The sequence below is a fragment of the Priapulus caudatus genome, unplaced genomic scaffold, assembly GCF_000485595.1.
Source record: "Priapulus caudatus unplaced genomic scaffold, Priapulus_caudatus-5.0.1 Scaffold695, whole genome shotgun sequence".
NCBI lineage: Eukaryota > Metazoa > Priapulida > Priapulimorpha > Priapulimorphida > Priapulidae > Priapulus > Priapulus caudatus.
Window position 1 is genome coordinate 91,446 of NW_014577756.1, and position 13,466 is coordinate 104,911.

The 13,466-nt window shown below is 45.7% G+C and overlaps 1 protein-coding gene across 1 annotated transcript in view; it reads left to right on the forward strand.

Moving 5' to 3' along the window:
* The window catches only part of LOC106812866 (feeding circuit activating peptides-like), a 25,837-nt gene extending 19,227 nt beyond the window's left edge, over positions 1 to 6,610 (forward strand). The window contains exons 3-6 of the mRNA XM_014816858.1: positions 2,523 to 2,548; positions 5,528 to 5,725; positions 5,987 to 6,109; positions 6,545 to 6,610. Coding sequence (XP_014672344.1) covers positions 2,523 to 2,548; positions 5,528 to 5,725; positions 5,987 to 6,109; positions 6,545 to 6,610 — 413 coding nt within the window. The remainder of the gene's footprint in view (positions 1 to 2,522; positions 2,549 to 5,527; positions 5,726 to 5,986; positions 6,110 to 6,544) is intronic.
* Positions 6,611 to 13,466: the final 6,856 nt, after the last annotated feature.

The window sequence follows — 13,466 nt, forward strand, 5'->3', positions numbered from 1 at the left end:
AGTAGAATAAGCAGGTGTAGACAGATCATCAGGCTAGATAAGCAAGGGTAGACAGATCATCAGTAGATAGACAATAAGCAGGTAGACGGATCATCAGGCTTAGATAAGAGGTAGACGTATCCATCAGGTAGATAAGCAAGGTTAGAAAGAGGAGATTGTAATAGCGAGCAGGTAAATAGATCGGCGGCGTATATAGTCAGCAGGTCAGGTAGATAGATTAGATTTCTGTATAAACGAACCATGTTCAAGATTTTGCACAGGACTAGTTATAGTGAGCAGGTAGATTGTAAGCATGTGTAATTATCAGGTAGATAGCTCTGCATGCATGTATATAGCGAGCAGGTAGATAGATCAGCACGTAGATCAGCAGTATATAGCGAGAGCGGTAGATAAGATGCAACAGGTAGATAGATCAGGCAGGTAGATAGATCAACAAGTAAAATAGATCAGAGGTAGATGATCAGCAGTAGATAGATCAGCCGTGTATATAGATCAAAGGTAAATAGTATCAGCAGCGTAGATAGATCAACAGGTAAATAGATCAGCAGGTAGATAGATCAGCAGGTAGATAGATCAGCAGGTAGATAGATCAGCAGGTAGATAGATCAACAGTGGTAATAGATCAGCCAGGTAGACTAGAATCAGAGGTATATAGCATCGCAGGTATAGAGATTAGACGGTAGAATATGACCCTCCAACTTCGCCACTACGCCGACCGCCCACCTCTACGATGCTGCCTCACTCGCACTACGCCGACCCGCACTTAACGATGCTGCCTCACTCGCCACCCTTACGCGACCGCTTCAACGCTTACCGCGCGACGGACGCACGAAGATGATAATAATGATGCAAGCCGTCGGATTTAATCAGATGTTACGGCCGCAGCAGCAGTCGTGTTGTTCGTAGACGAGCGATTGCGACGGCGCCGGGTGAGATGGAGCGCGCAGCCTGCACGATGCGGCGATGCAGCGCCGCGCCGCGACAACCACTTCACGGTCTGTCCACAAAGTACAATTTCACCGGCATTTGGGCGCGGCGGCGGCTTAGCTCCCCTAATAGCTGTTGCTTACGTTCTTAAAGCCAACGCAAAACTCACATGTTACGAAGCAAACAATTAGTGATGTGGACGCGTGGTGCGAGCGAGCGGTTAAGGTGAGACGTCATGTTAGGCAACAACAAGTGTTTTCACGATGATAGGTGATGATTTGATGATGATGAATTGATGATGATGATGATATGATGGTGTGTCGGATGCGTAGGCAGCGCAGGCTTGCAGCAGTAACAAAGGCTGGCGATGGCCTGGATGCAGTAATGGAGAGGACGAGAGTTATCAGGCAGGCGTTCGCTAAAAGTGTTAATCGAAGTAAAGCTTAATCTTCAATTCAAATATGTCTTATATTTAAATAATGAGTCTCGATGAGTTAGAATAGAGACATAATTTACGTAGTAGTAGTTATATCAACCAGACTTAATTTAAAAAACACAGTTTTAATCAGTGGGTAGAAGCAGGAAAACAATGCGATGTGGCAATGGGAGAACGTTGTTCCATTAGGTCTGCTTCCTCTCTGCTCAATCCAGCTTAACGACCAATCTAAGAATGTCACAAAAACCTATATTACAAATGCCAATTATCATGTTTATTATTATGATGACGATATGATTATTATCAATCATCATCATCACATCATCAATCATCACTCGCCATCCTTACATTCGTCTTTTACCAATATTATTATTTTTTTTCCTCTCGCTTGCATTTTCCCCATATCTTTTAGGTTCGCATTCAAATACTCTTTAACTGCTTCATTTCATATATTGGCCGCCCCGTCACCCTATCCGTCGTAAAACCAACTGCCCTGAAGTCGCTCCCCTGCTTAGAGGAGCATATATATAAGGCAAATATATAGGCTTGCCCCATATATATACATAATATATCATAGATATTAGTATATTTATTTTAAGGGCACACTGCCGGATAAACATGTGTAGTTTATAGTCATTTTAGTTCATGGGGAACTAGTATGCATAAAATTATACATAGTGCGTTATGACAGTTTTTTATTTGGTGAGTGACCATGCAAACGTGTATGTGTCCGAGTAATTCGTTGCGCGGCTCGGGTATTTCTAAATCAATCGACTTTGGATTATCATTTGCGGATAAATATATACATGGAATTCTGTTCGCAATATTTTTCTCCGTAATGAATTTACATTTCTTGCCACACCCGTGCTATGCCTATATGGCGTTTTAGGCTGGTATTGGTATATGGCCGTTTAGCGTCGGTGTATTGTGGATGGCATTTTTAGCTGGTAAATGGTATATGCTATTACTCAGAGTATGGATGGGTATGTAGCGGCCATTACGTTTTGGCTATTACAGTCTTACAACCACGCGTATAAGATTAGAACCATCAGATTTGTAAGAACATGTTAGGCCTAAAATTCTTTCGGCCATTCTAGAACCCTTTAATAAGAACCTGTTTTAGGCTAAATTTTAAGTAGGTTCTTATTTTCCATCGCAGATGAAGACTTGAAAAAGAAAGCACAGGTAAAGATAAAAAAGACGAGCTCAAGCAATATTCGATGCAATAACAACGCCAATTCCAATGCCAATGCCACAATAACAGATGCCAGCACCCTGGCATTGTCTATGAGACACCAGTACTGCATATTTACATATACCGATCTACAAATAATTTCCGCTCCTTCTCTCAGATCCGCAGCGTTTACCATTCCCCGATAGAGGGAAGCCCCTTCCGATGTCCCCTCCGCCAGGACATTCGTCCGCTTCATGCCTGATGAGAGAGGAGACCGTGAGGTGCCTGGAAGAAGGGAAGTAAAACCTCCTCCAATGCACTCGTCAAAACATCCTCATATCTCTCTCGCGTAAGAAAAACCGAACTCTCACCCGTACGCAGACGGTCCTAGCCGACATGACAATCGAAAATTAATCGCCACGGGAGCGATGGCGTTAACTATAACCTTGCCCGTCCTTATGACAATATGAGCTAAGACATAAAAAATACATTTCTGGTTGACGATTAGATGGTAAAGACATTTTTTCGATTATTTCTTGCGGTGGTATACTTAAATCATGATAAGCCATAGCTGTCTCTCGTACTCCACCTTAAGCGATCTAACTTTGTCGGCAAATTGCACATCTCTAATGATGAAATTGACTTCCTATTTACTTTTCCTGTTCCATTAACCAATATTTTTGACGTTAATGTCGTTAACGTGTAAGCATGAATTCTGTACAGTGTATTGTATTTATTATCATCCCTCAACCATAAAAAGAACAAAAACCACTGCTAAATGTACATCCCGCCGTTACAGTTACTATACCTTGTCAGTAAAAAAATAAGGCTCAGAAATACTACCAACAAGGTGTCAACACCTCTATAAACCACTGAGATATACCTAACGCCTTCCAGCTCAGACTAATCACTTCTGTAAATCACAACGTGTTAATTGGCAAAGCTTTGCATTAGTAGGACTTTGAGCGCCTAATATCTCGGACCTCCCTGATCCGCCTAGGTTAAGCGCACCGCGAGCGCACCCGCGACGACGCTAGGCATGAGCTACTGATATAGACTTAACCATAGTTTGCCTTCATACTGCTATAGATTCCCTCAGGGCAAAAGCACGGAGAAGACCTTCGACATTTGAGTGTAGTATTATGAGGGAGTGCTTATTTGCTTACGACTGGACGATCTCGACACTTATTCTTAATAACCGTCATGAGCAAAATTAAGAGATCACGTTAGAAGTATTTTTTAAACAGGTTCCCCTCGTGTATTGATGAGAAACATTCGTTCAATAATTTTTGCCCATAAGTACCAGCACCACCAGCATTTTTATATATAAAGAAAAAATTATTTAGAGGCCTTATAAAACTCATACTATTAGTACTAGAATTATACAAACTATAAATTTATATGTTTATCTATTATTTACCTGACTCGTAGAGTTTAATATATATAGTAATAATATTACTTATTAAGCTCAATCCGTAGCATAATAAACTAATTAATGCCCTCATGAATACTGTATATGATAGAAAGCAGACACACGAACACGCACGCCGTGCCCACGACACGTCACGCACGCACACATATATAACTATATATAACAGCGCCCTTAGCCTAGGCGCGGGTTCGGGGGGTTCGAACGCAACCTCCCCCGAGCCCGTCCCCCCAAAGCGCCAAAAAATTTTTTTTAGGAAAATTTGCAGAATTTCACTCAGGTCGCGCTTCCATTTTAGTGTAATAATTGTGCAACAGATCATCCATCGTGCGTGGTGACGATGCAACTCAGTGAAATCAACCGCCACCTCTCACACCCTCACCCCCGCCTCGCAGTCGCCCGCTTGAGCCTCCAACTCGCCTGCGTCGCTTCTGCGCCCCTCGAGAGTCTGTGTCCAAGGGGGGGTTCCAGGGCAGTGCCCTCACGACGCCCCAGTAGCTCGCGCCAAGAAATCACTGCAAATCTTGCATGCGACGGTGTCAATTATTAAAATAAAATATTAAAATATGCAATAGAGAGAAGAAGTCGGCAATCTCCACAGTAAAACTCTCCCCCCCTCCTTCGCCGTTGCTCGCAACTCTAATGACGTTTACGCGTTAGATCACCGCCTGCGCTATATCACTAATCCTGTTACACGCCCCATGCCCATGCACAACAATTGCAACATTGATAAAAACGTAGAGCCCTCCCTCTCTCAATGAATAAGGCTCCTGTCGTACGGCCACGCTTGCAATGTGGGGCACCCATATAGCCCCGAATAATAATCTCACCCTAGCCTTCATGTATTACCTCATTTGTGACGAAATGATAAATAGAACATCGAATTTACCCTCTAGATTTGCTGAACGATGACCACGTACCCACCAGTATTTTGTATATGCTACGTACTTGCATGCTGTGATATACTCTTATGCTCGAGAGAGCCTATTCATAGCTAAGCACATGCCAGTCGGTCCGCTACGTGTTCCGTTCGCTCAAGTAGGAAACGCTCCCTCTCTACAATCAATGTCATCTCCCAATCAGCAACTCGCTCCCTTGTTTTCTCGCTGTGCAAGCTAAAACGGCACAATGCATGAGTGGCTTTATAGTTCGCTGTAACCAAGCGACCCCACTTGTCACCAGCGTGACCGCCTATGCTGCATGCGGGGCAATAATACAAAATAATACACCAATACCGTGTCTTACCTATATATACTGAATTCCATATCCTGTGTGCCTTCCATAATACACCATATGGCAATCGCTCCGAATAGAGAGACAACTGACACATTGGTGGTTCCATAGACCTGGATATGATAGAGTACCATAAGCATGTCTTAGTATATTGCTGAGCTGACGAAAACTGGCACCTTTACAAAGCATCCTCGTGCGTTGGCCATACCCTCGCCTCTAGTAATGCTTTCCTACGCTGCTATTCAGCGATATTGTGTGTTCTCGTTTACAGACCAGTAGTCTTTCATAGGAGTTATTTAGTGTTATGTGCCTTATATTACTACGCCAGGCCGATGCAAAATCACTGACGGCCTTCACCCGACACAAACACAGCTGTAGCTGCCAGGATACCTGCCCGCACCGAACCAGCCTGTTTCATGGCCTCCGCCAGAGCAGCCTGAGGACTGGCAGAACCATACTCGACATAGGGCCCCCGAAGAAGCAAGGTTTCCCAGACCAGCGTGAGATCCAAAGATATCCCTCTTGGGTATCATGTTCCTAGGCCCCTGAGGCCGTCCCACAGCTATTTACGAAGACTAATGGGGTGCGCGTTTTTATGTGGCATTATTTGACCCTGAAAACAGCCGAGCGTAGGTGCAATCATATTTCGGCGATTAAGCTCCTTATTTATGCTTAAGAACTGCCTCAGACTACCAGGTACCACTATCACTAAACAATTTTTGCCACCATTGCCAGGTGTAAAGCCCGGACTTGGTAATAGCACTAACCCCTTGTATCGATCCCACAGGATAATCATATGGGTTGCGAACAACAACGCGTATCTCCAGCTGTACTTGTTATGAGACACGAGTGGAGCGGAAATAAAGGGTCAGCACCGCTCGTGCCAGAAGAAAAGGCATTAATTACCAAGGTGAGGCTAGCTCGAAGAAAATAACAAGATGGGCTGTTCGTCTACCAAATTCTCCCCCATTGGACCCCAGCCGAACAAAAAACGAAGAAACTATCGTTGTCTTTATTTGTGCTTCTCCGTATTTTTATTATTGTACGATACGCACTACCGCCCAGACCTATTGTGCCCTCAGGAAGAAATCAAGGACTGATGCAATATGAATGTGTGGCGCCATGGGGTGTGTGTGCTGTGTTGTGTTGCGCGCCGTGTGTGTGTGTGGCGCGTGTTGGTGCTGTGTGTGCTGTGCGTGCGTGCGGTGCGGGCGGTGCGTGCGCCTTTAAAGGGCGTGCGGCTGAACAGTGCAAGTGCGTGTGCTCTGGCGATTTGTACTAAAAGCCTATTAAATTCAGACACATATTAACCATATCTGTAATCCTGATCTGGTGTGTGTTGTAGAAAGAGTTTCCAGATATGAGACATCAACACCTACAGCCGCACGGAGGCAGGACAGAGATAGAGTGAGCCTCCCTGATATATACGCCCAACCTATCATCCGCGTGCCTCTCTAGCAAGTCCTTGGGCTCACGCCTGGAATCGAAATCCCGCAGGCAAGTAATCTGTAAGCCATACTGTGCTACTGCTTCCATGTTACAAATGAGCATGCAGAGGCGGGCAAAACGGGCGCGTTAGTACTCCGAAGCAACTTCCATGGATGTGTAGCTGGAGAAACCAAATATAATACTGCTACCAGGCGAGGCCTGCCACACAAGGACTCGTCGTCTACAGCCTAGTCTAGGAACCTAGGTCTGAGCCGCATCTAGACCGATTAGCCCCAATCGTAATACACAATGCTATGTTGGAAGTCAAAAACGAACTGCTCAAAAATCGCAATCATCGCGTTGAATCAATTACGTTCATAGCGATCAATCAGTGTATAAATAAATAGTCTTGGCAAAAAGACATTACTAATAAATGCAGAATGCATTTATTTTGAGAGTTGTAGACACAGATTACTCATTAGCGCAGTGACGCGTAGTGATCCAAACCGCGTCGATGACCAAGCCATTTGTGCTCTATATCCCGTGAAAGTCTGTTATTCCTGTTTAGTCCCTGTTAGTTCAAACTCGACATCCAGCTTTATAACATCGATAATTGTTTTATTCGCCGCCACCCGCCGCTGGCGCGTTAAAGCTGCACCAGCCTCGCTCACGCCTCGTTGTACGTGCGCTCTCCGCATCGTATTCTGGGGCGGAGCCCTACACTGCGTCTATCAGGAGTCTCATCAGACTAGCGCATCTCCGAGGAGAGGCTAAGATAATTCTTCGATGCTTCTTTCAGAGTTAACTGAGATGACGTGGCTCACGCATCGAGAGACACGGCATTGACGGTACATTGTTAACTCACGCTTCGTATAAGAATGCTGCCGAGTCATGTTACCTATTAGTAACCACCTCGAACTCTGTTGACGCATGGGTGGAGAGAATTCATCTATAGAACCGAGACGTATTCTTCGTTGACGTGGGTATAATCCAAACGAACACCGCACAGCACCACTGTAGAAAACCGTAAACCGCCGAATGCCCCAGACGAATTATGACAGACATAGAGAAATACAGTCAAAACATGCTCCAACGGGACAACTGCATACGGGGTGCGCATTAAAACATTTACTAATTATTGTAAGTTACCAAGTCAGCCATTCAACCAGCTAGATTTCCCATTAGTAAAGAGTACACACACGCCACCACCACACACACGCCACGCACCGGCGCGCACACGCCTACGCACAGCCGCACACACGCTAAGGACACGTCGCTGTTACGCCACCCACGTTAACACGCTGCATACACGCCACGATCGACTGTAATGCAGTTATATAATTCTCTGCGGAAGTACGATGTGATTCAACTGCCAGTACCACGAGCGCCTGCTTGAGACGACGCTCTTGGCGCTATCTCGCATTTGCCCACCACCCTCTCCACACACACCGCCACGCACGCACACACACACACGCTCACGCCACACACACAAGCACACCCGTACGCACGCACAGGCTGGTCGCACGCCTTACACACCACACATACGCAAGCGAACGCCCGCCGAACAAAACCTGGGCGCCACTCGCCTGCCTAGGCCGCACACGCAACAGCACATGACGAGCGAGAGCAACGCGCGACTAGCGACCTACGCCAGGACGACACATATGTGCACACACATCAACCGACTCGTCGAAACCCGCGCCTTCGGTACCTCCGCACGGTCACACCCATCGAGCAGCCCCCGCAACGCGCCCCACGCAGCACCACTCCCGCACGTATCTCCACCCCGTGCCCTAACACGCCCCCTAACACGCGCAGACACATCGCCGCAAAAATGACACGCCACGCACGCGCAAAACACACACACACGCACTGAACTTGACACGCTCGCCCACGCACCACAGCTATACACGCATCGGCAAACTAGGCACACACACGCACAGCACACACGCACGCACACACATACCATTGAATGAGTGACCAGCGAACGCTTTGTATCAAGGAAAACATCATCACCCTTAAGATACAGTTATACATATTTATTTTCACCTCACACAAGTCCAACTTCGTACATATACAATCGCGTTTGTTGTCAGCTACCCAAATTTTATTTATACAGCGACCCATCCCGCCTTAGCAAACCTCCATCTTATCACTGTTCAAACCTTGCGCATGTGTCTGCTGAGATGCTAGCCGATAGCGGGAGAGGGCAAGCAGGTTTACACGTCGTTAATGTTGTTAAGCAACAGTCTGCCACTGTCCTTAACGCCAAACCGACAGTTCAGGATAACGGAAATGCACGCGGTGTTCGCATACGAGGTGATACTTCAATCAGGGTACAGTCTAACCTGCCTATAACGGTCAGTCGAGGGAAAAACCTCGAAGGTGGCATTTAACAGATGGGTGTTCATTCTGCGCGGGTGGTTTCCCCGTGCAACTGAATGAAAACGTAACTGAATGAAAACGTTTAGAAATGCACTTTGTAACTGGGTGTGCTTTCCACAGAGACGAGCAGCACTAACACACAGGCTCTGACTGTACGTGTTACGAACCGGGGACAAAACTCGCTCATAACTCTACTGCCATCTAATAGCAAAATCCATGTGAAAATACGTGTTAATGATGTGAGACGCAAAAGAGGCAACGAAGATTGCCGCGTAATCCTGTAAGGGTTCATTACCGCGAAATAACCTCAGCAGACTCCGATACATGTAAACACACTTCGGCCTAGATCTCATACGGTGATGCTGTCAGCCCCCATATTATCATTACGGCATATCCTGTGACCTCACTCAACGAACACACGCACAGCCACACTGTAGAACGTAAACCCGCAGCATATGCCAGACGTTTACGTCGAGTAAATGATCACGGGGATGGGGGAGAAACCCCGAAAACATGGAAATCCTGTACCGGAGAGAGATCGGACAGTTGTACGATAGTGATCGCTCATCCTGCAGCGAGCCGAATCGCTATTATCCCCTGCTTGCTAGCAGCTGCAAAAAAACATGATACGTCCACCTGGGATGTATCCGTCTCTCCCTCCCTCTCCTGCTCTCTCTCTCTCCCTCTCCCTCTCTCGCGCGCTCTCTCTCTCTCCCTATACTCGTCTGTCTGCTCTCTCTCTCTCTCTTCTCTAACACACACACAACACACGTCTCCTCCCCCCTCTCTCTTCTTGCTCTCTCTCTCCTCGCTCTCGGTCTCTCTCTCCTGCGTCTCTCTTCTCTCTCCTCACACACACTACTACAGCCCCCGCGACACGCTGCGCCGCGCCGCTCGCTCTGCTGCTCTCGGCTCGCTCTCTCTCCTCGTCTTCTCTCTTCTCTCCCCCCCTCTCTCTCTCCTCCCCCTCTCTCTCGTTTTTCTCTCCATCCCTCTCTCTCTCCCCACCCATCTCTATCGCACTCTCTAGGGAAACTCGCAGATGCCCACTTACAAAACTGCTCATCTACGACGATGATTTACGACGCCAAGATATTTTGCCTCCATTCCACGCAGGGGCCTGCAGAACAAGCAAGATGAGATTATCAGCAAGGCTTGATCGTGCGCGTACACAGCACGCAGCGTGCGTGCGGCGTGCGTGCGTGCGTGGCGTGGCGTGCGTGCGTGCGTGTCAGTTGCAAGAGTCAAGTTTAACGAGGAAATCGGAGAAACCTACTCATTAACGGATGGATTTCAAACGACGACATCAGCATTCCCGTTCGACAAATCCGAGGAAGCAATTAATAACGTGTGGATCTGACAAAGTGGCTTCGTTATGCTTACCAGCCGTCCTCATATCATTATCTCATCATTAGTCTTCCGACCAGAAGGTGCGTGATCAAGGGTTATGGCGCCAACTAACTATACTATGCCTACATGTCAGGAACAGTTGTAATTGCACGTGGATAACAACAATTGTATCGTTCATTTATAAGAGTGACAAATGCCAGCGATTTACATTAAATCACGAATTTTCCTGATACAAAATTATAAACGTGATTTATTTACAAGGCTACGAACCGATCTGAATATAATCACTACACCTGTCATTCACCTAGTAAATTCTAAAGCAAAGACACGTGCACTGCTTATACCTGAGAAGAAAGATGTCAGCGTGCATCTTCAAGTGTTTAAACAATTCGTATAAATATATTTTAATCTAGTCAACTAATGCAAAATATTGGCCACATTAAAATCACACTTCGAAGTCGTCGGTCACCGCGTACCAATGACTCACGCGCAGAGGGCTGTGCTACTGCCATAGAGTCAGCGTTCTCACATTCACGCTAAACACGGCAAACATACAGCATATCAATAAGATGGCCAAGATGCTACACCAATGATAGACTAGGCCTATCCAGCTATCCATCTAATAATGAATTTCCAAGAAGCTCTGACCAGCCATTATGACCAGTCATTGATTGCGTCAGTCACTGCGATACGAGGTTCGTCTAAGAGACAATGTGCTAGCAAGCCAACAAATGACGTGCGCGTAAAATAAACGACGTAATCTAGGCAGCAACATCCTAACCAAAAAAAGGCATGCATAGGTCAGTTAGCAAGATAGAGTAATCATTTCCAGAGTTTATGGTGTTCACCCTTTTGTCTTTTCGATGATTTCTTGGCCAGGTCTTCTCCGGCTGCGTGACGGAACGGGTTGGGCGCGAGTCGACTGCCATCTGACTCGTCATATTGCCTGCGCGCTGCGACTGAGCGTCTTCTTGATATTCGCCACCTACTGGTGATACACAGCAGTGACACACTGCTGACAGCTTCAGCACATCATAAACAGCCGACAGCTTTAAGTGAAGAGGCGAGCACTTTTAACGGTATCACTGCGCTGCCGTTAACTTAAGCATTGCAGGATGTAGAATCACACTACAATGATAAACGTCAAATATCTTTATGTAACAGTATGTAGGCAAAACAAAATATAGATGTGGTTACGGTTTCCCGACCGACCGCCTATTATTCCCAGCGACCCCCTAGAAACATTTGATTGTCAATTTTCTTTAAAGTAAAAAAAAGAAAAATTGCAAGAAATAAAATGTTTCTACCTACCTAACCCTATTATTTATCGGCATGTAACGGTAACCACACATATATTATGTTTTGGCCTTAGCGATAGTTGGCCACAACAAATCGCTCGTGACACTGGCATTGTTAATCGCACAGAAGAAAAGTTATGCACAAACTCATTAGCTAAGTCCACCGCTGAGATGCTGTTATCAATCAACGCTAATTCTGAGAATAAGTTATCGTTTACACGAATAAATGAGTAAGTTTATTTTGGATGAATTTTTTTGAAGATTCTAAGAACAACGAGTGCCGCAGAGGGCGACAGGCGGTCAACTGACGTGCACTGTAGCTGGCTATTCTTCTGATAAACCTCACTGGTCAACCGAATCAAAGTGCGCCCTCCCCGCCAATCCGCGTTGATAGGCTTTGCCTATACCGGTAGTACAGTAATAAGATATAGCTTTGTAGCTTTAAATGACTTCGCTCTATTAACCGTTAGCGATGGATATGCATCGAGCGCGAGCGTAGTGGTGGTGGTGGGGAGGGTGGGGATGGAGGTGGGGGAAAGGTTGGGAGAGGGCGGGTGATAGGGGGCTCTAATAGCAAAGCAGTTCAGTCGCTTTGTTAACAGTCAACAAATCCGATGTTTAACCCTCCTCTTGGGGTTCAAAAGGTTATGCAGAACACTTACTCTTCGCACCGTCAGTGGAAAGCAAACATTTCATGGTCCTTTCAATAAATGCGCATAAAAATGGTAGGTCACCGTTGAAAGCAAAAAAGTTTTTTCATCCGCCTCCGTCCAGACCATGTCCTCAGAAAATGTCTCTAAAAATCTGCCCGTGCCCCATTGACCTTTGACGACTGTGACCTCCAATTTCCGGCCAGTGGTGGCTTTTCGCCTATCCATGATCATACACGGACTATCAGCGAGCTCTAGTCAAGCCTAATCGTTTAGATTTGTTGCCGCAATTCTGCACTTTCCCCCCTTACTTAAGTTTAATGAAAGGGAATGTTCCCCCTTCTTTTATCACCTCTTTGCACCATTTGACCGCTCAGCTTCAACACCGCAAAACTCGTTGCAAAATTTACCCCCCAACGTCGCCCAAGAAATATCGTGAACCGTACGTCGCGAAAGCCGTTAAGAATTTTGTGCCTAACTGTTTGAGAGACGCAGCGGACGGACGGCACGAAGCGGCAACGGCCCTACAATGCAAACTTGCGAATTCTAAGCAAGCTGGCATCATGACTATGTGCAGATGAGCTTTAAAACCAAATTAAAATAGTGATAATGCCTAAGCGCGAGTTCGTGTTAATCACCACATACTGGGGCAGTAAGCTGCCTGCACATGCCATAGTATAGAATATAAAATTAAAAATACAAGTGTAAAATCAAAAAAAATGCATCATAGCTTTTGCATACTTATTATATTTAGTTTGTAGTAAAAAGTCAGCTTGATATTCTAGAGTTGACCAAAAGCGATTGTTACGTATATAAATGAACAATTAGATAAGGCAAATGTGTATATTTAAGACCCTATATATATAAATTATACAAGGCATATAGCGAAAACTGCCTGTGAATTGGCCGCACACCCAGTGAATTTATAATGTCAGATAAATATGTTAGCAGAAACCAAATTTATACCAAGTTCAAAATCCATAAAAAATTACATTAACCACTTTCCTACACTGGGCGACATCGTTCCAGAATCTTTTGGTGCAGCAACGTAAAACCCTAGAAAAACAACAATAAATAACATAAGCAGAATCAACAGTTGTCAACTTTTTCCTCATAGAAGCATACAGCGCAAAAAGCGCTTGTTTGCACGTAGCTC